Source organism: Quercus lobata, chromosome 3 (genome assembly GCF_001633185.2).
Source record: "Quercus lobata isolate SW786 chromosome 3, ValleyOak3.0 Primary Assembly, whole genome shotgun sequence".
Classification (NCBI taxonomy): Eukaryota; Viridiplantae; Streptophyta; class Magnoliopsida; order Fagales; family Fagaceae; genus Quercus; species Quercus lobata.
The window spans coordinates 64,270,790-64,297,365 of NC_044906.1; the positions used below are offsets into that span (position 1 = coordinate 64,270,790).

A 26,576-nucleotide genomic window follows, 5' to 3' on the forward strand; every position below is an offset into this window, starting at 1 on the left:
AAATACCAAATTATTTAAATCATATTATGTAATATTATAATATTACATTCTTATATACTATCTTTAATTCTTTACAATGCAATATGATAAAATTTAACAACCAAAGTGAAAAAAAAAAAAAAAAAAAAAAAAAAACAATTAAATCGTATCAACCTAAAGTAGTTCTAAAAAACACAAAAATTTCTCAACCTAAAGCAGAGATACAAAATATATATATATATATATATATATATATATATATGTAGGGATGAGGGCCCAAATTCGTATATTGGGCCTTGAGCCTTAGCCGAGGACGTTAGTTGGTCTGAGGACTGATAAACAGTAGTGTGGGTGTTGATCTCAGAATCCCATGAGTAAGATTCAAACAGAAAGGCTGGGGAAGGTGGTCCGAAAAGGAGCATCTCCTCGGATGAACAAAGCACAGATCAAATGCGTATTCTATCACTCAAAGTGACCTTCCAGGAAATTCCACTGAAAAGGATGTGCATTATAAACGTATTGGAAGAATGGGAGCTAGGAAATATCTAAGGAAAAGTTGTTACCACCACATTAAATGCCCTGCAGCTAACTTTCTAGCCGCATTTATGTGGAGAAGACCCCTGAACAGTGCTGCCTTGACTACCACAATTCACAGAAAACCATAAAGGGTGTCTGATGGGACAAGCACTCAAGTAGTGGCTCTAATGATCAACAAGTGTAAGATCAAGATAGTTCAAGATGAACTATATAATGTAAGAGATCCTCCATGGATAAGGGATCGAGAAAAAGAGAGAATTATTATAGCATCAAGAACTGACTTTATAATCAAATTTGAAAGAAATATATAAGAACGGATCTCCTTGGACTTTGCTGAGGACAATTTTCTTCATTATAAACCTGTCCATTTACATCTTCTTGTCATCTAAATCTACTTTTGTGTCTGTCTAATTCATTAGAACCCAGTTTTCCAACTCATTCTCTAAAAATTCATTATTTTGGGCTTTTTGGGCCTCAGTCCATCTATTTGTTGGGCTAGGAATTCAAATCTGGTCCTTACAATATATATATATATATATATATATATATATATATATATCACCAAAAATTGAGAGAGAAAGAGAGAGAAATAAATTTTTTTTGTGAAGAAAAATTATGCGTATAATGGAAAAGAGAGTGCCAAATTTATACTAAAAGGATAACAATAAGAAGAAACAAAATAAAGGGAAAGATGAAGAGTTATATTAAGAGAGAGGGTAGTGGGGAGATGAAAATGTAAAGGAAAAGAGAAAGGTTGGAGAAAGAGTAACTGTTAAAAAAAGTGAGTACAATTTAATTTATTTAAATTTAAATAAAATATTATATGTTTAATTAAAAAAAGAAAATATAAATAATTTAATTATATGGAGGATGTGACTGAGTTTAAATATTGAATAAAATAAGATGGAAAGATTAAAAAAGTAAAAATATAATATATATATATATATATATATATATAACAATAAACACCAAATTACCCAAATCATGTTATGTAATAGAATAATATATATTATATTCTTATATATTATTTTTTTAATTTTTTTTATAACGCAATAGTATAATATTTAACAACAAAAAAAAAAAAAAAAAAAAAAAAAAAATTAAAACAAAAATATAACATAACAAACACAAAAATTTATCAACTTAAGCAGAGATATAGGAAAATAAAAAATAAAAAAAATACTCCAAAAATTATTTTGTGTGTGTGAGAGAGAGAGAGAGGGGGGAGAGAGCAACAACCTTTCTGTGATGGAAAATTATGCAAAGAATGGAAGAGAGAATAACAAATTTATAGAAGATGTTATGAATATGAAGAGACAAAATAAAGGAAGATGAATGGAAAGATGAATATATGACATTAAGGTTGAGGATAGTGGGGAGATGAAAAGGTAAGGGAGGGAAAGATGAAGAGACAAAATAAAGAAAGTTGAAAAGTGATATCAAGATTGAGGGTAATGAGGAGATGAAAAGGAAAGGCATGAGAAAGGTTGGAGAGAGTGCAATTATTAAAAAAAAAAAAAGTAAATGTTAAAAAACAATTATAGGAAAATTGGAAAGAAAAATGATAATGACGTGGATGCTGATGTGGCTCAACGTGAACACAATAATATTAAACGCTCCGCTTCAATTTTTAGTAATATATAGATTAATTTAAAAATGCATTTAGGTTGTTGATGTTCACAAATCATATTAGTTGTCACATCAATTTGTAAAGGTTTTGAACTAAAATTTATAGTATTTCTAGCATTTTCTCATCTGAATTATTTCTTGTGATTAGTGACCCATATTTGTTAGTCCTATGTATTTAAATTTGTATTATCCCTAGCATTACTAAATTCTTTGGGACTTCTTAAAGGTAAAGGAAAAATGTAAAACTAATTTTTTCCTATATCTCAAAATATATATATATATATATATATATATTTTTAAAATATATTTCAATTTTTACCCCAAAATTTGGGGCCTTTCTCTAATATGGGGCCCTAGGCAATGGCGTACCTAGGGCCGACCTTGGCAACGCGATGTGTTATACCATGTTGTATATGCTAGAATGAGTGTGGAATGAGAAATATAGAATAGGAACACCGAGAACACGAGGGTTACATGAGCAAATATGATGATGAGGAAAAAAAAAACATAACATTTGTATAAGTAAATATGATGATGAGGAGAAAAATGAGTTTCTATCCTTATTTTTGTCGTTGTTATGTTTATGTTTTTTTATATTATAATTTATGTTTATGTATAGCTAAATTGGATTGATATCTTTAATAGATAGAATACAAATTCATACATAGAGTACAAGCCTAGTAATGTACTATAAAGCAAATCACATCTACAAATTAAAGGGTTGATGACCTATTAATTAATTAACAAATAAAATACAAAGTGCAAACAACAAAACCTACAATTACAACACCACCATTTAGAGTAGTCTTATTCTTCCACAAAACAACATAGCTTAAGCCTATATAACATAGAAAAATAAAACGTCAAATCAAACAAAAAAACTCAAGAAACTATCATTGAAGGCTATTAAGAATTTTGGAGTACTTATGTAATCTTTAACCCTAGAAACATATTTTAATGGAGCACTAATAACATCAATGCAATGCAAATGAAATTTTTACATAAATTTCTCTCACATATAATAAATATATTTGAACCATAAAATTGTTATATATTTTACCTTCTGTATTAGCAAAATGGGAGTCTCTAGCATAACGTATTGTAATGTACGTTATACCAAAGAGTGTGGAAAAAGGATGAAAGTATTGTTCATTGCACTTAATGAGTCCATTTGGTTTACAATGAAGGTATGTATATTTCTTTTCCATGGTTCAAATATGTATGTACTATATAAGAATAAAATAGATGTGGGTCAAACAATTAGAACAATCTAGGTTAGGGGATGAGGTCTAGTTGGTTTTAGAGCTACACATCTATTTTAATTGCTAATAATTTAAATTGGTGCTTACCACAAACTTTACTATTCCCATTAGTGGTATACAAAACATTTATTGTAATATTTTAAATTTAAATTAGACACTCTTCTTCAAGTAAAAAATAAACTTGTCCTTTTTTTTTTAATATGCAATACAAAAATAAAAAACATAACATTTGTAAAAGTAAAAAGATAATGAGAGCAAAAAATGCTGAGTTTGTGTCCTTTTTATTTTTGTTGTTATGTTTATGTACTGCTTAAATGAAGTGATGCCCTTAATAGATAGAATACATCTTAATACATTGAAATGATTGAATACAAGCTGAATAATGTATTGTTTATATATTTTTTTTTTTTAACTTTGATTACGTGAGTGCACAATATAGACATAAATTTTTTTTTTTTTTTTTTTTTTGGAGAGAAATTTACCAAGTTAAATACAAAGTACAAACAATGAAACTTGCAATTACAACAACACCATATATAGCAGTTTTATTGTTCTACAAAACAATATAGTTCTTGCCTATACAACATAGAGAAATAAAACTGTAATCAAACAAAAACACTTAAGAAACTATCACTGAAGGCTATTGAGATTTATGGAGTACTTATGTAATCATTAACCCTAGAAAAATATTTTAATGGAGCACTAATAACATCAATGTAATTGTGGATGAAATCCTACATATATTTCTCTCAAAACAACTGGACCTTCTCCCCTGACATAGATTCTTCTAAATGTATTAAGTTGAAATGAATTTGAAATTGCATTTCACCCCCTTTTTTTATGGTGAAGGGGGATGGTTTTGGAGAGATAAGGTCTTTTAATTCAAGATTTTTGTGATTGGAGGGAAATAAGAGAGCCAAAATTCAAAATCTATTGAATTTCATTATGTTTGTCAATCAACAAATGGAATAGTTGTCCAAGTGTCAATCAGCATTCAGACACAATAATGACAAAATTCCCTTCTTCTTTTTTCTCCAGTTAAACTTAAATACATTGATTTTCTTCTTGTTTTTTTCCAAATTAACCCCTATTAAGACATTAATAAAACTTGATTCCCTCAAATTAATTACAATTACCAATCAATTACAACCAAAACCAAGGAATTATTAATTTTTTACCATCAAAATTATTAATATTTGTCCAACCTTAACTTTAATGTTAATGGAATTATAACACATCGTCACCTTCAAATTGATCCTAAATATTACCAATTAGAATTAGTTGTTCATAATCATGTGTGATTAGCCTCTATAATGTGGTGCACCTCTACCTTTGAAATTAGATTCTTCGATATCTTTCAATTTGATTGTATGATTGAGGCTTGTGATCTATTGTTTCGATCATTGTTGCTTTAGGATTTATTTTACATTATGTAATTTGAAATCAAATGGTCCAAATCACAGTCTCACTCACGATGTGTGGAATGACTATTTTGCTTCTAGTTAAGATTAAATGTAGGTTGCAAAATGAGGTGTGTACAAGACATTATATCACCTAGATAATTATTAAACAACTATACAATATCATGAATGTATTTTTTTTTTTTTTCTCTATTATGCACATTTGGTGTGATGGTCACTCCACAAGTACAAATTCTTGTGGGTTGGAGGGGTTAAGGGTCAGAGATCAAGTCTCTAGGAGATAGTTTCACACATATATACTCTTAAATTCTACAAGAGTAGCCAAGAGCCTTGCAGATGAATTAGCACATCCTTATGCACAAAGTGCTTAGAGGTTAGCAGCTTATTGTAATTATCTGTTAAAAAAATTTGCCAAAATTAGATTTTTATCTTAGATAATAAAAAAAATGTATGTATGTTGTAATTATCTCCACACAAAAAATATTAGATAAAAAAAAATGTATGTATATTGTAATTATCTCCCAAAAAAATCGATTTGATAAGAGTAGGATTTTATGTAAGATAAAAAAAAAAAATGTATGTATGTTTTTATAATGTATTTTCATAGGTGTTTTAGTTATACTAGTAGGCTTAAATACTGAATGGTCATTGCTTAGCAATATTGGTCAAACACGTTAATTCAAGTGGGTTTTCCGTCAAACCTTAAGTTTCTATCGTTAAATAAGAAATTTTGAATCGAATCTTGTCTAGACATGAAGAAGAAGAAGAAAAAAAAAAAAAAAAACCACACTTGACAATAAGTAACCATTTTAAATTCGAATTCAATTGGATCTATAAATAAATAAATAAAGTATAGATGTTTCTAGTCTCCCAACAAAGAGGGAAAAAGAAATTAAAATAGGTTTATAATGTTATATATACGGATATACGAGAAAAAGGGTTTCCTGGTTGTCTTGTTACACGGTTCGCCGGCCATTGTTTGGCGTGTGTGTTTGTCTGTATGTTTTTGTTCTCTAATTTGGACTTTACATATGGCTGTCAAATTTTCAATTCCATAATTAATCAACGTGGTATTACATTCTATTCATTCGTTAAACATTACAAAAGCCTACAAAAAGATTCTACAAAATGAACTTCAACTAGCTGAATTAGTCTAAAAGCTAGAAAACAATGCCTTTAACTGTTAATCTCTACTTTTTGATTAAGTATAGCTCTGTTAAATTACCGATTGTCTCAAAAGCTTAAACTTTTAGGAAATGATGAGTTTTAATTACTTAACCATGCATAATTCTAACAAGCTCTTGATTGTAGAAAAATTTGTGGACATTTCACTTGGACATGGTGAAGAATCCCACACTAAGTTTGTCTTCCAAGCATCATTATTCGAAGGCAAACCGAATGGAAATCCAATGGATCGGACGGTCTCCCAATGATCATCAGCATGTGTCACATTAGGATTCTTCATCAAGGCATTGGCTTGCTCACCTCCACTACCAATGTTTTCTTGCATGTCTTGAAGTAAACTGAATGAGAAGCCATTGCAAAGTTCTTGTGGCCCACTATAATCTATACTCTCGCTGACCTTAGTACCAAAATCTCCAAGCATTGAAGAGTGCATGTTTAACAGCATGGAAGAAATATCAACTGTGCATGTTGTTGATGTTGAAATTTCTAGAGGAGAAAACAAGATGCTAGAGGGAAGGTCTCCAGTCAGTTGAGAAGGTTTATCTGCTAATTGATTTAAAAATTCGTAGCACACAAAATCTAAGGGAGAAAACGTAGTGGAAGATAATTGTTGTATGTCATTGTTAATAGAGAAATGAGTGGCTGCTGAACGGTTGGTTTTTGACGTCAATGACATGTTCTCCTGAGAAAACTGAGTGCAGTGTGGACCTTTGACTAGCATATCAAGTGTGTTAGTTTCAATTGGTGATGGAGAAACCCAAGAGTGACAGAGAGCTATTTTGGGTTGTGGAATTAGTTTTCTTGAATATCCTGCATATATTGAGTGGCGGCTCTAGGAATTTTGTTTAGGAGGGTCATTAAGAAACTTAAATTAAATTTTCTTATTAATTAGAGAACTTGAATATATCAAGTTATCAACCAAAAAAAAAAAAAATTTGAAGTTTTACAATTTCCTTCTACAAGTTTTCAAATTTTGAATTGTTACATGATAGTTCATTATGAGTATTTATTACCAATGTGAGTAGTTATGACCATTTAATTTTGTTAAGCTTGTCTAACATTTTTATTTTTATGCAGTTGTTATTATCTATTAATTTGTCATTGTTTTTATAAAAAATATTTTAAATTAAATGAATAAACTTAACTCATTGGCTTTGTGTTAATTATTGATGCACACAACCACATTCATTCAAATATAAAATAATACACTACGTGTCTACTTAACCAATTAAATGCTTGAATAATCATTAACTTTACAATTTTTTTCTTGAATTTTTCTGACTTTATAACAAAAAATTATTATAACATGATAACAATACACACACATGTAATAAACCCTCTCAATTTCCTAATTATTAAATTATATAAAGTTATATTATATTTAAACTATACACACAAATATCCACAAGCATCATAATTCACACAAATAACATTATAACAAAAAGTAATGCACACAATTAATATTAAACATATTCGCACACATATAATTTAACTTTATAATAAAGAGTGAAACCTACAGTTTACAAACACTTACTTGTATTCTTAAAGTTGGAAATACTTATAGTAAGAATGTATAAGATTTAAGTTATGGTGTGCAATAATATTTTTAAGAATAAATTAAAGTATTAAACTAACAAAAAAAAATATTTTATATATATATATATATATATTGTGAAGTCAGGGGGTTCATTTGAACCCCCTGAACAAAGGGTAGAGCCGCCCCTGATATTGCCCACGAATCCTGCAAGTTTTTTTTTTTTTTTTTTTTTTTTAATCTTAGTACAAGAATACCAGTGAAACGGCAATAAATTTATGGACAACTTTTAAATCAATAAGTTAGAAACAATAAATAATAAAGTAATGATAATAGAGTCAATAACTTTTAGATCAACTGACACTTCTTGGTATTTTTAAAGTATATGTCAAGTATTCAAATTATATTAATGATGGGTTTATATGAAAATTAAAAACTTCTTGTCACCTTTTCGATTGGTAAAAAAAATAAAATGTCGTCTATAATATTATCATTAAAATATAGGCAAAGATCTAAATGAATAGTACAGTTTTTTGAGGCACTTTAATTGGCAGGAATGCTTTTGTCCACAAATCTCTTTGGTGGTGCTACTGGGTCAGAAAGTGAAGGTAACCTAAACTCATGCATCATTCAGTCAGTTTTGACACCTTTGGCAGCTCTACCTTCGTAGAAAAGATTTCTTCAGGCCAATTCACTTGGAACCTTCAGAGGAGAAAATAGGCCTGTCAGTTCTTGTAGCTTTCCAAAACCCAGCTCCAGTTACCCGGTTAGGATGTGCATTATTTCTGTATTTCCTGTCCCTACGGCAGTAGAAAAACTCAAAAACCACTCTCTTTTACCAGTTGTGGCAAACATATATATAGGATTGGAAAAGTGGCATAGCAAGCTTGGCCTTATTGGGTGACAAGAAATTAAGAAAAAGCAATACCACTATTTTACGCATTGTTTATTTTACACAGTACACTGTTTTTATAAACAGAAAACGTGATTTTGAGTCACATTTTCATTTTTAAAAACATAAGTGCATGTAACACATTACATATAAAAAATTATAAAAATAAAAATAAAAATAAAAAATTACCCAACTATTTTACATGCATAAAGATTTACATGTTTAGTAACAAACATTTATGGGCCTGCATCCTTAGAGGATTGATCAAAAATGGTTTTTAGGTCTACATAGCCCATGAGATCTTAGTTTTTGGTCTATTATTTAATGGAAAAAACTTGACTCTAGTATCTAATTACACTAAACCAGTTAAGATGATACATGTTCATTTTAAGCCTAATGTTATCATCCCAACAAATACAATACACTTGATGGGCTGGACTTAAGCCAAGTACTTATTTAAGAACTCGCCCATGATATCTCCCTATAATTACTAATTTGTATAGGACGAGAATCAAGGGGGTTACACTTGCTCAATAAAATCCAAAAAGAACTACAGGGCCTGCACTTTAACCGGGCTAGCAATTTGGACATTATGCATGATTAACTCAAACTGCAGTGTCTCGGAGTGGGCTTGACTAAAATAAAGGCCCCAAGTACTTTTGATAATATACATGGGCTTCCTTGAACCCTTACACTGTTCCACGTCTCATCTTTCAACTAGTTAACTTTCCTTATTAAAAGTATCACCTACCATAATGGTCACGTAGGATGTTTTATTCCAGTTAAACTTTCCAGTAGTTAACTTTCCTTATTAGATATCACCTACCATAATGGTTGAGTAGGTTGTTCTCTTCCAATTAAACATACATTAAGGTATGTGGATTTAGAAGCAACCACAAACTTTGAGTGTAAAACGCATGGTTGGGTATTTCAAGGGAGGCAAAGGCCATAAACAAGGGAAGCCACTTCCCCGTCTCTTTTTCTCATTGTCCTGGAGGTGTTCACTAGAAGAAGAACAACGAAAATAGGAGGTTCAGGAGCCTAGCCAATTCAAGTTTCACCCTTATTGCAAGGATTTGAAGATAACTTACCTAAGCTTTTAATTAAATTAGTGATAGGAAGCCTTGAAGAGTTCAAGTACGTGTCTGGTTTGTCTATAAATTCCAACAAAAGTGAAGTTTCTTCTCTTTTGTGCTGTGCCTCTAGTAATTAGAAGCAAATCCTAGAAGCTTTGTAATTTAAAGAAGGGTCTTTGCCTTTTAGATATTGATGTTGCGAAAGTTTAAAAAAAGTACACAAGATACTATTTTTGATAGAAGAGAAACTAAGCTTTTAATTTCTGATAATAAACCTCGAATCTATAATGGATTCCTTAAATCCACAATGTAATAGGTTTGAAATCCACCAGAGAAAGCAATAGAAAAAAATTTGAATTTTTATTAATAATAATCTTTGAAAAATGTTAACAGACTTAAAGGCTTATTTAAAGGCTCTATAAAACTTGACAGAAAAGAAAATATATTCTAAAAAAAATCCTAATTGATACCTAACCATAAAATGAACTAAATTTGACCTAAGAAACATTAAAAGCACCTAAAAATAAGGAAATAAATAACCTAAAGCTTAAATAATAAAAATTACACAAAATATCTAAATTAAATAGTAGATTTTGTCCTACATCTTACACCTTCACTTGAAACAAACTCGTCCTCGAGTTGATGGTTGAAATCTTAAATCTTTCGTGCCAAAAGAAGAAATACTTTGAATACTTCATCTTCTTTGCCTTCCTGCCTAACTTGAAAGTCATCAATTGGGCAATTTGAACTTCTTGTCCCTCGATCTTCATGTTATTAACAATTTTTACCAAATAAGAGTCAATGGTTAAATTAAATCTTTCGACCCCAATAAAATCAATAAACTTTGTTTCAATGTTTCCCATCAAAATAATAAGAGCTTAAACATTGTAATCATCTAACTTGACTTCATCAAGATCATTGACAACTTCCTCTATAATTTCTTCTTTAATGGTCTCTACCATCTCAACTTGAAGATCTTTACGTATACTAGGTGTAGACATCAAAATTTTATGATGCATCCATAGACGTCCAATTGATCATGATCGAGTATTTTTTATCAAATTAATTTATAATTGATGATGTGGATAGTCAACAAATGAAATCAAGCCACGTGGCACAATCAAATGAAGAAGGCCATGTGGCAACTTCAAAAGAAAAGACTCATATGGAAGGTTCTTATTAAATGGAGGACTAAATTAAATTCATAATTGAGCATTAACTCTCAATAAATGCTGAGAGAAAATTCGAAATCAAAGACCATTGAGTCGCCTATAAATAAAAGCTTCTACACTTAAAGAGAAAACTCTACTAACACTCTGCCAAAATAGAGAATCATCTCGAAGTCCAAGAGAATTTCATTGTTCATCAAGACTTATTCCTACTTCTTCAAATCAAATTAGGGATTCTCCTTTAATCCAGTTCGAGATTAAGCCAACGACCCTCGCATCAAATCAAGTACATTCAACCACTCATTCAACTTGGAGACATTAAGGCACGATTCAAGATCAAGCTTCACAGCCCTACGGATCGTAAAGTTTCTTGGAAATCGAATCAGAGATGTTTATTGTATTATTTTATTGTAAAGAGTCATATAGAGGATTGTACTCACATATATAAATCAATATAAATTGATAATTTGTTACACTATTTCGTGATCGTGTGATTTATCACTACAGTAGCGCCTCCAATAGAACGACTAGTGCTTAAATACATAAGAAAAAGAGCTGAACACCACAACTTGCTTTGGGCCTTAGCGCCGACTCATGAAGGTAGTTAGAGATGAAGCGGAGCGAGACAATGAAGGTAGTACCAAGAAATGACAATCGATGAATGGACCTACACCGTCGAAACTTCTGTGTCTTGCACAGAAAATACAAAGAGAAGCACACAAAGTTGAAGAGGTGTTGCCGAGGAACCCTTGCATCCTAAAGGCTGCGGCTACAACATTGTAAGAAAAAGAAATGCGTGCAAGGGAAGACAGCTTCAACACCGACTCTACTAAGAAGAGTAACGTGGGCTTGTGGTCCAAAACAATGTCTTTTGTGCAATCAAGCTGACAATGTGTCTAGTGTCTAAAAAAATCAAATGATAAGTGGGCCGTATGCCTAGCTAAAACCATGGAACAATACTCTCCAGCCCAATGCTAAAACTGTAATGTACAGCATTGAGATTGAGGAAGCTAAAATCTTCTTTCACGTGGATAAAGGTCTTGCTTTCCCGTGAACTAAGTCCGAAATTGAAATTAATAAAATATATGTGAGTATAGTCCTTTGTGTGACTCTTTACAATGAAAGAATACAATAAACTTCTTTAATTAGATCTCCAAGAAACTTTACGATCCAAAAGGTTGTGAAGCTTGATCTTGAATCGTGCCTTAATGTCTCCAATAGTTGAATGAGCAATTGAACGTATTTGATTTGATGCAAGGGTCGTTGGCTTAATCTCGAACTGGATTGAAGGAGAATCCCTACTTTGATTTGAAGTAGGAATAAGTCTTGATTAACAATGGAATTCTCTTGGACTTAGAGATGAATCTTTATTTTGGCAGATTGTCAGTAAAGTTTTCTCTCAAAGTGTCTTTGTTCCTTTTTTCATACGAGAAGCCCCTATTTATACACGACTCAATGGTCTTTAATTTGAAATTTTCTCTCAGCATTTATTGAGATTTAATTATCAATTATAAATTTAATTTAGTCTTCCATTTAATAAGAACTTTCCATACGAGACTTTTCTTCTAAAGTTGCCACATGGCCTTCTTCATTTGATGTTGCCATGTGGCTTGATTTCATTTGCTAATTGTTCACATCATCAATTGGAAATTAATTTGATCAAAAATACTTGATCATGATCAATTAGACAGTTGCAGATACATCATAAAAATTTTGATGTCTACACTAGGATCTTCATTAATCTCCTCCACATTAATCTTGATTTTAGAATCTTCTTCTATCATAAGGTCTTCATGAAATTCCTCATAAATCTCTATATTTTCTTCTTTGACTTTTACATATTCTTTAACATGCAATTCCTCCTTTAATTGTGGAATATATGGCTCTTCAAAATAATTTAAGTATGAATTTCTTGGCCAATAATAATCTTGAATTCTATATGGCAAAAATTCATCACAATCCGAAGGATAATATTTGTTAGCAAGTATTATTTTCATCCTTGGCCATGAACAAATTTTGTCTTTACCTTGTCGAATTCTATCAAATTGTACTTGTTCCCACCAACGTAAGGCATACTCTCTAAGTTTATACAGAGCAAGTATAACTTTTCTCTCATCATTAATATTCTCAAAGTCAAATAAATCATCTTGATCAAGTAACCAATCAAGAATATCCTCTTTATAAAAATAACCATTAAAACAACATGCAATTCTTTCATAAGACCTATATGAAATTTGCTTACCAATAGGTTGCCCGTGAGTTACGTCTCCGTTGTAGTTATCCCATTGTTTCCATGCTTCAACAATGCCATCCTAGCAAAGATATTTGCGAGTGTTTGTTGTACGTCACATAATACTTGCTAAGTTATTTGTTGTTGTCGTTGTGGTGGTTACGATCTTGCCAGATAGCCTTCAGCCCAGGGTAAGTCAAAACTCTGATACCAACTGATCGCAAAAACTTGAGGAAAGTACACATGATACGCTCTTTGATAGAAGAAACTGTTAGTTTCTAGTAATAAACCTCTCGTCCACGATGGGTTCCTAGAATCCACAATGTGATAGGTTTGGAATCTACCAAAGAAAATAATAGACAAAATTCTGAATTTTTATTAATAATAATCTCTTATAAACATTTACAAACTTAGAGGCTTATTTAAAGGCTCTGTAAAACTTGACAAATAAGAAAATATATTCTAAAAAAGATTCTAATTAGTACCTAACTATAATAGGAACCAAATTTGACCTAAAAAGCATTAAAAGCACTGAAAAACAAGCAAATAAAAAACCTAAACCCAAAATAACGAAAATTGCATAAAAATACCAAAAAATAAATAGTAGATTCCGTCTTACATCTAATATTTGGGACTTCCTCTTATATTTGCCAAATCAATATTTAAGAACTACCAACCATTGTTGGTCAAAGTTCAAGGTAGAATCAACTCGTTTATTGTTGTTAGGTCTCATGTTTGAGTTATTCCACTTTGTGTTCTCTCCTATTTTTGGTATAGGGGTTTTGAGTTGTCTCTGTTTCTAGATCTTTCACTTGTGAGCCTTTGAAACTGTGTAAAGAATTTATTCTCTAATAAATCTATCTGATTTACCCCCACACAAAATTAAAATTAAAAAAAATAATTTTTAAAAAAAAAAAAGAGAGAGAGAGAGTATATCATAGTGAACTCATTGGGCAATGGCATGGCCACAATACCAATCATACCTTGGGTTAAATGCTCTCAATTTACGTACAAGGGATAGTCATATCATTGACATCCAAGAGTTTGGACTCGATGATTAGAGTTATTATTCACCATTTTTTTTAGAAAGAACTTCTTAATTTTTATTCACGAATATTGCTTTCTCTCTCCTCTTGCAAAAACTTGTACCCCCTTCATCAAGTAATCAAAGCTTAGTGGCATTTGTTTGACCGTTGTAGCTGCAAAATGTAGGAAGGTGGCATCAATTTTTCCAAACAACCAGCACCTAGAAAGTAAATCAATCAAACAACTGATCTTAGCTTCCCTTTGATGGTGTAAGACTGGGAAGTGACATGTGGATGAGATATCAAAGGGAGCCAACAATTTAATAATACGCCGATTAATAATAGGTCTGCCTCTTAGAATGCTCCTCCAAGCATAGAATTCTTTTGAGGCGAAAACTATATTTTCATCCCTACATTTTCACGTGATTCTCACTTTGGTCCCTATTTTTTATTTTCACCGATTTTAGTCCCTATTTAGCAAAACACCTTTCATTTTAGTCATTTCCGTTAGTGCCCTAATGGCAAAGTCCTACGTGGCAGACGAACTATTAAAATAATAATAATAATAATAAATTTATTTTGACATTAAAAATGTCACATCAGCATCTAAATCAAAAAAATTAATTTATTAATTTTAACTAAATAAAAAAATTTAAAACAAAAATAAAAACAAAAAATCACTTTAATTGAGTCTAAGTGTGTCTTAAACAAGAACAACATGAATACAAACCCAGATCTAAGAACACAAAATTAAAATCTAAAAATCACAAACCCAAAAAACAAGAATAGAAAATTAAACTATAGATCCACATGAGAACACATGCCCAGATTTTCTAGCGTTTTCTTGCCCGTTCTTGTCAACCAAACACAAAAACACAAACACAAACTGATTTCTAGCAAGAACAAAAACACAAACCCAGCAACAGATCTTCCTTATCAACCCGCTTTGATGTATGTTTGCTTTTTGTACCACTATACACATTTAGTGTGATGGTTACTCTATAAGTACAGGTTCTTATGAGATAGAGGAGATAAGGGTCTAGGTTCAAATATCTAGGAAACAATTTTACACATATATACACTTAGATTTGATAAGAGTAGCCAAAAGCCTTGTACTTGAATTGGCACATCTTCACGCACAAAGTGCTTAGGGGTTAGCAGCTTATTGTAATTATTTCCAAAAATATATATATTGATAAGAGTAGGATTTCTATCTCAAAAAAAAAATGTATGTATATTGTAATTATCTCCCAAATAATATATATATATATATATATTAGATAAAAAACATGCATGTATGTTGTAATTATCACCCAAAATAAAAAGATTTGATAAAAGTAGAATTTCTATCTCAAATTAAATATATATATATATATATATATAGAGAGAGAGAGATGGGTTCATTAACTACTCTCTCTTTCTCCTGGTGTAACTTTTTAGAGTTATATCTTTTTTAAACCATTAGATTTTAGTAGATCCAACGGTTAAAAAAAGACCCTCATTAATGCTTATATTTTAATTGATCTCATTTATTATCCCTTATTAAATACATTTCATACCTATCTCTAAACCAAAAAAAAAAAGTCTACGTCTCTCTCTCCTCCATAATCACGTTTTTCTCTACTCTCTCTTTCTCCTCCATTGCTTTTCTTCAACTCAATTCCATTGTCTTTCTCTTGATTCCAACCTGACCACCATACTCCTTGCCTCATTAACATGAACACTCCAGAAATAAAATTTTTCTTTATGTTCAGATGCATCTTTTTCCAAAAGATATTTTCATTAACTACTTCAAAAAATTATGACTACGCCCTTCAATGAGTCATTATTTCTTGATGGTGCATCTAGAAACACCCTTACACAATCACTTGCTTTTAATTTCCAGGCAATAATGATTCTATGTTTTCTTCTCGTCAGCTTGACAATTTTATGCATTATGTTAAATATTTTTTTTTAGCAACTTTCATCAATCAGAAGAAAAGAGTTTTTAAGAGAGAAAGAAATTAAAATAGGTTTATAATGTTTTTTTTTAAGAGAGAGTTTCAACCTATGGCGTCTGCTTCTGATGATAATTTTTTATCATCAGACCAAGACACCAATCGGTTTTTTGGTGTAGGCGAGGATTGAACCCCAGATCTCTTATTCAACTATCAGAGACTTTACCAGTTGAGCTAACTGGAACCCACAAATAAGTTTATAATGTTATATGTACGGATATACGAGAAAAAGGGTTTCCTAGTTTTCTTGTTGCACGGCTCACCGGCCATTGTTTGGCGTCTGTGTTTGTCTGGATGTTTTTGTTCTTTAATTTGGACTTTACATATGGCTGTCAAATTTTCAATTCCATAATTAATCAACGTCGTATTACATTCTATTCATAAGTTAAACATTACAAAAGCCTACAAAAAGATTCTACAAAATGAACTTCAACTAGCTGAATTAGTCTAAAAGCTAGAAAACAATGCCTTTGACTATTAATCTCTACTTTTTGATTAAGTATAGCTCTTGGTTGTAGAAAAACTTGTGGACATTTCACTTGGACATGGTGAAGAATCCCACGCTAAGTTTGTCTTCCAAGCATCATTATTCGAAGGCAAACTGAATGGAAATCCAATGGATCGGACGGTCTCCCAATGATCATCAGCATGTGTCATATTAGGATTCTTTATCAAGGCATTGGCTTGCTCACCTCCACTAGCAATGTTCCCTTGCATGTCTTGAAGTAAACTGAATGAGAAGCCATTGCAATGTTCTTGTGGCCCACTATAGTCTATACTCTCACTGACCTTAGTACCAAAATCTCCAAGCATTGAAGAGGGCATGTTTAACAGCATGGAAGAAATATCAACTGTGCATTTTGTTGGTGTTGAAGTTTCTAGAGGTGAAAACAAGAAGCTAGAGGGAAGGTCTCCAGTGAGTTGAGAAGGTTTATCTGCTAATTGATTTAAGGATTTGTAGCACACAAAATCTAAGGGAGAAAACGTAGTGGAAGATAATTGTTGTATGTCATTGTTAATAGAGAAATGAGTGCCTGCTGAACAGTTGGTTTTTGATGTCAATGGCATGTTCTCCTGAGAAAACTGAGTGCAGTGCTGACCTTTGACTAGCATATCAAGTGTGTTAGTTTCAGTTGGTGATGGAGAAACCCAAGAGTGAGAGAGAGCTCTTTGGGTTGTGGAATTAGTTTTCTTGAATATCCTGCATATTGCCCATGAGTCCTGCAAGTTATAAAAAAGAGAGAATATCTTAGTACAAGAATACCAATGAAATGTCAATAAGTTTATGGACATAACTTTTTTCACAACCTTTAATGATAATGGAGCCAATAATTTTTAAGTCAACTGATACTTTTTGATATTTTTAACATAGATAATTAGGACTCAAATTATGTTTATAGTTGATTTATATAAAAATCCGTAATAACTTGTCACTTTAGCAAACTGGAAAAGAAAAAATTATGTCTATAATATTATCATTAAAACATAGGCAAAGATCTAAATGAATAGTATAGTTTTATGAGACACTTTACATTGGCAGGAATGCTTTTGTCCACAAATCTCTTTGGTGGTGCTGTTGGGTCAGTAAGTGAAGGTAACCTAAACTCATGCATCATCCAGTCAGTTTTGACACCTTTGGCAGCTCTACCTTTGTAGAAAACAAGGGATTTCTTCAAGCCAATGCACTTGGAACCTTCAGAGGAGTAAATAGGCCTGTCAGTTCCTGTGGCTTTCCAAAACCCAGCTCCAGTTACCCGATTAGGCCTTGCACTGTTTCTGTATTTCCTATCCCTAGGGCAGTAGAAATACCACTCTTTTTCTCCAGTTGTGGCAAACTCTACATGAACAAAGTTTGCAGCAAAAACTGTTAGCCCCACTACTAAAAAGTCATACTTTTAACTGTTTGGATTTGCTTATTTTCATCATAAACAGGAATATACAGTTAAAAAAAAAAAAATCAAACCTTTCATGGTACAGTTATACTTTTACACAATAATAAAAAGAAACTCGTGAAAATAAGCTCATCCAAATGAAATCACTTTTGAAATCTAGTTAAATAAATTCCCGCAAAGTGACCTAATTAAGCTAAAAAGTAAAGACTAGTTTATCTTACTTGGAAGATCCCATGGATCATATTTATAGATATCAAGCTGCTTGATGAGCTCGATAGAGAGAGGCCGCTGCTGAATTTTTCTCTTCAGATAAAACCCTACAAGCTCCTCATCAGTTGGATGAAATCGAAACCCTGGTAGCATCACTTCATCTAGTTTATCACCATCAATAATTCTCTCATCCATACCTTCCCTGTTATCTTATTTCTTAACCCTAGTTTTCCTTTCTACAAACTAAACAAGCAGTATATATGGAATAAGATCTATTTTCTTTTTTTAAAGTAAAACTTTCCCCTTTGAAATAGACAACTAGCTTGTTGTCTTTGCAGATCTTAAACCAGAACAACTTCTCAATGAGAAAGAGAGAAAAGTACTTTCTTGCTGCAAAGCAAACCCTAAAATATATGAACTTAAAAAGGGAGAAGAACACAAAGACACCAACTTGGACAAACCTCACTTAATTTGAAGCCATTATATGCTACCTGTGAAGGGGCCTGCCTCCGAAGGATCAGCCGCCTTTTCTGGTGACTTTAAAGGAGTGTGTGTTTTGCGAGGATCGCGTTGAAGGCTCACAAAGAAAACTAATGACAAAGCTCTTAAAAAAGAAACAAATACCAAGAAAACCCCAAGTCAAGAAAATGGATTTTGATATGTAAGAGAGACTAGTATTATTTATTACTTGTACCTTAATGAAAAACCCATTAGGGATTTGTTTAATCCAAGTTGAGGAATCTCAAGAAACACCAAATCTGCAGTTTATGGGGATTATGGATCAATGTTTAGCTTCCCAATTATCATATTAATTTCATGAAAGTTCTGCTAAATACACTCCAAATGAAGACAAAGCAAGCTTCCAAGAAAGTAACTTTATATTGTATGGTTTGTGTTTGAACCATTATTTGGAAACGTAGACTTGAACCAACTTCCAACACAAAGCTCATAAATTTATATATTCAAACTATAAAATTCCTATGACACCACTTAGGATTATAGTATTGTATCAAGTTTCTCAGAATCCGAAAATCCCGTTTCTATTCCATTCCCCAGAGCTTCTATTCCACTGACTTTGTCAGATTGAAACAATTGTATATTTCTGTATCAAATGTGTAGATAACACCAAACGAACGTGTGATGAGGAAGTACTCCAAAGTCTAAAGGTTAAAAGGGACCACATACCCTTATTAGAACATAGAGAAAGAAAAGTTCTTGTTTGACCAATTTGGAAGGATCTTAGCTAACCTATCTTTCAGAGTAGTTGAAACATATCCAAAGTAAAATAATTGACTTTATGGGTAATCTTTAGCCCTCTTGGCTATTGGGAAAAGGATTTCTTTTGCTTTTGACAATTTTGCTCTTGACAATGTGAGTTGAGTTCGGCAACTTTTAGGGGTTTTTTTTTTTTTTTTTCGGTAAAGAAAATTTCTTGGACAGACAGGAGTAAGTTCAATGTTTTTGTTTTTCGGTACTATGATTTCAGAAAACATGGGTTACAAACTTATAAGACATCTCTTATTCTATAAACTTAAGTTATCAACATAGATCAGGCTCAAACTAAAACCACACAAGTTTTAATACCATAATAAACTACTATTTATCCCCAAGATTTTTTTTTTTTTGATAATTTGATTGTTGTGAGTGAGGTATTTGAATCCTGGCCTGAATATCTTCTTTAAAAAGACCACAAATTTACTAACTAAATTAGTTACAAGGCTCCTGTCTGGAAATTAAATTGTTAGGGTATTTTTTTTATTTAATCATTTAACTATCTATTCTACCACAAACAATAAAATCCCAAAATCTTAAACAATCGAAACTCAACAAAAAAAAAAATCATAACTTGTTTGAATATTATAAATCTCATGATTGAATTTAAACCTTATTAATTTCAGCTTGTTTTAATTTGCTGTGGATTAATTCATAATCATCTATGTATTCATACGTTGTAGCCTATATTATGTGTCACTATCTTTCTTGTACTTTTATATATTTTTCCATCTCATATATTATTGATCAATACATGCATGTTTGAGATGGAAGGGAACTTAAATTTAAAGAAAATAAGCAATTGCCACGAGCAACGTAACAGTACAAGAAAGGGTTATCGTATACTTTTAAAAAAAGCAATATTTATTAAGTACGATTCCAGCTAACATGCATGAAAGAAAATAAAGACACAAACTTTCATAGAAATCCACTAACTCCACTTCTAGATGAACACAATGGCTGGCACCGACGTTCTTGAGGTTTGAAGACGGCAATGTTCATACAATATCTTTGTGGTCTAAACTCTAAAGTCTAAGACTTTGATTTTGTTTTAGTCATGTCCATATGTCACATATATAATCATTTCTGGTACAAGGTTATTGAAGTCGTCTTTTTTAGGCTTATGTTGAATAAAAAAATCCACCAAAAAAAAAAAAAACACAATATAAGAAATAACAGAAAGAAGTATTAAAATATAATTTGTATGTAGATAAGATATGTATATATGTAACACAAATTAGAAGTGAAAAAAAAAAATACCTTTAGAATCGTCTCTATCTCCACTTTGCAGTCTTAATCACTACAATCATTCATAATCCATATAATCAATATGCACTTTCAAGAAAATGAATATAGTTTAATGGGTTTGGGGAATTATCTTACATTACTAGTAAAGAACATATCTGGCAAGTGTTAAAATTTGTAAAAGTGGTTATGTTAATATTTGTATCCAAAAAGAATGAATTTAAGTCAAATTATGGTGATATTGTATGAACATTGCCGTCTCAAACACTTATTATAAACATTTAAATCACATGTTGTGATTTTTTTTTTTTGAAGAGTTACATGTTGTGATTGATGTATAATAAAAAATTGTTAGTGATGTTCATATTTAAAAGTGATCGTTAATAATAATTTAAGAAAAGTTAATGAATATTTTAAGGGTATTAATTTAGAAAATTTTATTAAAAAAAAGTTAAAAAATAATAATAATAACTAACTTTTTTGACAACTTTTTATATTTCACATAAAAGTTATATTTCTTAATAAGTTCCACCTAAACAAGTTATAAATTCTTTGTGTCCCTAGCATAGTAGCATTGTTGGTATTATTTTCTCTATCTAAACGTCCCAAAGTGTTGAAAGGAACACATGGGTTTTTGGACATTTTAAAAGGCCAAAGTCAAATAGCTCTAATTTTGTGGACTTTGGAAAAGCTAAACTATGGAATTCCTCAATTTCTTGCTTTTAGTAAACCAAATTATTACAAAATTAATTTTGAATTGCCTTTCAAAACCCACCCTCATTAAACTTAACAAGGTCCAATTTTTCATACTAGACTTTGCTAACAATGTCTACTGGTTGGATAGCAATTAGGGAGTGAAGTACTGTGTAGTTAATGACTCAAGCTCTCACTGAGTCAAATGCCAAACTTGGGACTCAAAAATCAGTGAAACTCCCAAAATCTAGCCCTCGGTTGGAACCATTTCTGTCTGTTTCTTGACCTAGGGTTTGCTTCCCAAACGTGTAACCAAAGCTTTTAAAAATGAGTCAAACTCTTCAAGCTCAAGCATCTATACCTCTGTCCACGTGAACATGAACCAGTAAATAAACACATAGGTGGCAAGTGCACTCAATTGGTAGAGAAAACCGAGCTGGTACCCAATTTGAATCAAATTCAGTGACGTGGGTGCCTCATTATCTTTTTAAGTCATGTCATGGCCCCACATTATTAATCCCAACTTGTCTTCAAAGATGCTAGGGTGGTGGTGGTGGGTCATGGAATTAATAGACTCTATGCTATTTGTGAACTTTCATTTTGCACCCTTTTTTTTTCGGCAAAAATTTAAACTATACATTCTAAGAGTATTTAGACTTTACACTGAAATTTTAAAATTTTGATCTTACTTCTTGAAATTATATTCAATTTGCATCAATAACCTTTTTATCTATATTTTATAGTGAGTACTGATTATGGCCCCAAAACTGAGTGAATAGTGAGTAATTTCATATTTGTTAAGTGTCGCATAAACTTATCAAGCTTGTTTAGCTTTTCTAATAATATGATATCACGTCATTTTTGTACTCTAAAAAGACTTTAAATAATTAAAATAAATTTTTTAAAACAAAAAACATATACACACACAATAAACTCAAAACAAAACAGAAAAAATTATGTGACATAATAAAAATAACATAACATTATTTTATTGAATTAACTAAACACGCATAACAAACTTATGTAGTACTTAACAGAAAATATAAATAGAAAGGTTACTAATGCAAATGAAATATAACTTCAAATAATAAAATTCAAATTATAAAATTTTAGGATGTAAAATTATTATAAAAAAATTATTAAAAAAAAAAACCCCCCCACAAATTCTATGGGTTAATTTGGATTTTAGCTTTTTGTTTTTTTAATCAACGTCTAACGTCTAGTATCATGCACTGCACTTCAGACTTTCTTCTTTATAAGGGAACGAATATTATTGGGTTAAGAGGAAAAAATTATTCTAAGGCCATAAATAAATCACATTTAAGCTTAACAATATTACGCTATGACCGATTAAAAAATACAAACAAACATTATTTTTTGGTGTTTTTAGTGGAAACATCTAAGATTCAAATTCTCCTTCCTCCAATTAAAATGTATCATAAAAACAATAAACTATAAGTTAATCTAAATCTGAACTAACAATGTCGTAAAAATAATCTTATGAAACTATGGTATGGAGTAACTACCTCCTAATTAATATGTGGGTCCAACATACCTGTGAATCTCAACCAATAAGAGGAAGCCACTACATACAACAACTCCGTAAGATATTATCTTCACAATGCCAAAGGATCAAACTAATAATCCAAATGACCCATTGGCATTTCATTTTTGTTGGTGGTGTTATTCTAAGATTAGGTTCTCTCCAGTGATGATGTTATAAGATTAGGTTCTCTCTCTCTCTAAAAATGGGTGGGTATTGACTCAATAAATATAACTATTTTTGTCAATTCACTATTTCTATTAAAAACTAGAATAGAGTATTCTAAAAAGCCTTTATTAAAGATTGAAATTTCCAGTTTTAACTTAAAAGCTATTTTCAAAGTTTAAGATGGAGAAAAAACTCGTTAACAAAAATGTAAAAGAGATGGCAAATTTTGCTAAAGAGCTTAAGTCCATTATTAGAGATCGTTTTTCCCTCCTAATGCAAATCCAAACCCCAAGGAAAACAAAAAAACAAAAAAAAAAAAGCCTTTTCAAGCAATCAATTTTGTTAACACTTATATTTAGTTAAAGTTTACAAAGATATATAGATGAGAATGATCCCAAACTTTTCATATTTCTTATATGATTTTCTTAAATTGGTCAAATTTTTATATTTGTTATTACTTTGACCCTCTTATTCTTGAAATTCCATTACACTCCGGTTAATCTAAAACTTAATATTAAATTTGATATCTTTTTAGCATTAATGGCCCATTAAAAGGCCTTTAATCTTTTTTATTTAGTGACCAAAGACTAAAGCACCACTTTGACCAAAGACTAAAAGATGAAGCTTATTATTTATTAATGTCATGCTTGGTCCACTTTGGTTCATTTGGTCCAATTCAGTCCATTTGGTCTTTTTGGGTACAATTTGGTCCATTTCAGTCTATTTAGACCCATTCAGTCAATTTCTGTCCAATTCGGACTATTTCAGTTCACTTCGGTCTATTCTGTCCATTTTGGTGCACTCTGGTCAATTTTGGTCCACTTCGGTCCATTCAGTCCATGTAGGTTCATTTGGTCCACTTTGAACTATTTCCGTCCACTACGATCCATTCAGTCCACTTTGGTCTACTCATCCAATTTGGTCCATTTGGTCCACTTTAATCCACGTTGATCCACTTCAATCTATTTCGGTTCACTTCAGTCCATTTCTATCAACTTTAGTCTATTTCGATGCACTTCAGTCTATTTCGGTCCTCTTTAGTCCACTTCGTTGATGCTTCAAGAGAAGAGGTTTGTGTAGAAACTAGAAAGTGGAGTTACTTTATTGACAATCATGTTGCCTTCTTAGCATAATGTTAGTAGGTTCTTAATAAAATTACATTTTTCTTACATCTTACTAAAGTCTTGTTTTTTTCCTAATATAAGTGATGGATTTACTTAAAACGGCTTCTTCTTTAGGAAATTCAAAACTTATAAATATAAAGGATGAAATGTTTGTAAGGAGTATTAAAAACAAATTTCAATCACACATTACATTATTTACAAAAATGTCTTCTTGCCTTATATAATAATTGAATGTAAAATGTATTATGTTTCCTTAAAAATAATACTAAATTTAAAATACTTTCAAATAACAAATATAGATAGCTTAATTTAGAAAATCCAATATATTGTATCAACTATACTTTATTAGAAAATAATCACATCATTTTAAGTAGATTTTGGGGCTAACACTTTATAAGTCTCATTTACTATTTTATTTTTCACTCAACAAAAAACAAATCTTCAAAAAAAATTCCACACGTTGCGCAGGATTGCGACTAGTAAAAAATAAAAAGAATGAATTTAACATGATTAAATAAAGATTATTACATCCATGGTTGTCAAAATCGTGATATGGATCATATAATCGCACAATTTTACAATCTCACATCACCAAAACGTTTAAAATCGCACAAGGATCATAAAAATTGTAGGATCGCATGTAGGATCGTGTAGAATCATATAGGATCGTATAGAATCATATAGGATCGTATAGGATCCTACCAAAACGTAAAAATTAGTTTTTTTTTTTTTTTTAAGTTCATTTTTATAAGTTGTAATTTATAATCTCAAGACTAAGACACTGTACTTCATAAATGTATAACTAAGTAGTGGGACTCATATGGAGATGACTTTCTTGAATTGAAAATTTTTGCTAAAGAATATTGAGCTTAACATATAGCTCTTCAGGTTGTGAAAGTAATTGGAGAACATTTGGAAAAGTAAGACCAAATGAATTTGGTATATTATCCCCCAATTGAGAATTCTCTATTAAAATTTGTACAACTTTAAGTACACTCAAAAAGGAGAAAATTGTTTAAACCAAAAAAAATAAAAAATGAATGAGTTGGTATTTGTTATGTAAAACTTGAAGATAAAAAAGAAAATACCTAAACTATCAAGTGCAAAAGAAGAAATTGGTTTGAAGAACTTGTCTTCAGATGATGAATGGTTAGCAAAGGGTGTCAACCAGAAGATGATGGTACAGATTTTGATGAAGATAATGAAGTAACAATTCTAATGCCTTCCTTTATAGATTTTAAAAAAATAAATAAAAGTTACATGTGTATAGTGTGAATGTGTGATCACTATTGTATCATTTGGTTATCAATGTTCGATGATGATAAGGGTTCAAGAGTTGCTACTAAAGGAAAAATTGTGCTACTATTTTTGGTACTTGGTTTTTAATCAAACATTCACTGAACTTTTTAAATACATTGCATTAAAACTTTAATATATTTGTTTCATTAGTATAGACGTAGCGATGTAGGACATGCAAATTACATCATATGATCAAAATCTTTAATTTTTATGGAAGATTCATAATTTACGTGATTATTCAATATACAAAGTCACTATCAATATGTTTTTTACTTCAAATTTGAAAATAGGTAGGATCTTACAATCCACGATCCTACCTACTTCCTGCAATCCTACGTAAGAATCCGATTTTGACAACCTTGATTACATCCAATTAAAGTGGCATTCACGCAAAACCTTGGTCCATTGCAAGTTAGTAGTTACTAAAATAAGAGAAGTTTGTTTGTTATGTTTGGTACCATCTGAGGGATGACTCACAAAACATGTGAAGCAAGCAATATTAAGTTTTTCTCTACTTCAAGTTTCAGAAACAAGTCCATCAAATCATTGAGGAAAAAAAGTCCATCTAAATATCTAATCACCATTATTAAGTTTTGCAATTCATCAACAAAACGAATTGTCTTCAAGAATTCCATATATAAATTTGCTCATTGTACCATCTATTTCTATAATAGCACAGCACTGAACCAATAACATTAACATTCACAAACAGAGCTCAGGTCTGCTTTCTAATCATGGCTGAGTAAGGAAATAGGCATGACTGGCTGGCAAGTAACACGTCCAATTTAAAAACAAAACAAACATAAATACTTACGTAGCTAGCCCTGCTTTAAAGCTTTCAAGTGCTTCGGGAAAGAACTTCATCAGTGTTTTTGGTTTGCAGCATTTAGCTGCTTGAGAAGTTTCCTTTTTTCTCCAATTTTGTTGAATAAAATTTCTAGAGATCATCAGATTGAAAAATAAGTAAACATATGTACCCATTATGAATGATAGATCATGAAAGAAGTCAATTAAAAATCAACTTCCAACATTTTTCTTAAATGATTGGCTTCCATCAATTGTTCTCCTAGTTTTGATAGCTTTAGAAACTAAAAGGCAGCCTGTACAAGCTCCAGAATCAATGAAAATCCCTATGTAGATTTGTGTAGTCGCGGGAATCCTGTGATATCATAACCTCTAAGCTGCAAACAACCA

At 31.1% G+C, this 26,576-nt stretch overlaps 1 protein-coding gene and 1 pseudogene across 1 annotated transcript; both read right to left on the reverse strand.

Moving 5' to 3' along the window:
• Nucleotides 1–6,098: 6,098 nt before the first annotated feature.
• Nucleotides 6,099–8,490, reverse strand: LOC115981268 (annotated as a pseudogene).
• A 7,941-nt stretch (nt 8,491–16,431) lies between these two features.
• On the reverse strand, nt 16,432–18,233 carry LOC115979501 (protein FEZ-like). Its single transcript, XM_031101551.1, has 3 exons — nt 18,050–18,233; nt 17,469–17,773; nt 16,432–17,157 (listed from the first exon to the last, which is right to left on the reverse strand). The coding sequence occupies exons 1-3, from the start codon at nt 18,231–18,233 to the stop codon at nt 16,432–16,434; spliced, it is 1,215 nt and encodes a 404-aa protein (XP_030957411.1).
• Nucleotides 18,234–26,576: the final 8,343 nt, after the last annotated feature.

Excerpts from the sequence above, each read along its gene's own strand:
- LOC115979501 (XM_031101551.1), bottom strand. The coding sequence starts at position 18,233 with ATGGATGAGAGAATTATTGATGGTGATAAACTAGATGAAGTGATGCTA. Across the intron at positions 17,774-18,049 it reads TGATCCATGGGATCTTCCAA|AGTTTGCCACAACTGGAGAA; the intron begins GTAAGATAAACT and ends TTGTTCATGTAG. Across the intron at positions 17,158-17,468 it reads ACAAAAGCATTCCTGCCAAT|GACTCATGGGCAATATGCAG; the intron begins GTAAAGTGTCTC and ends TATAACTTGCAG.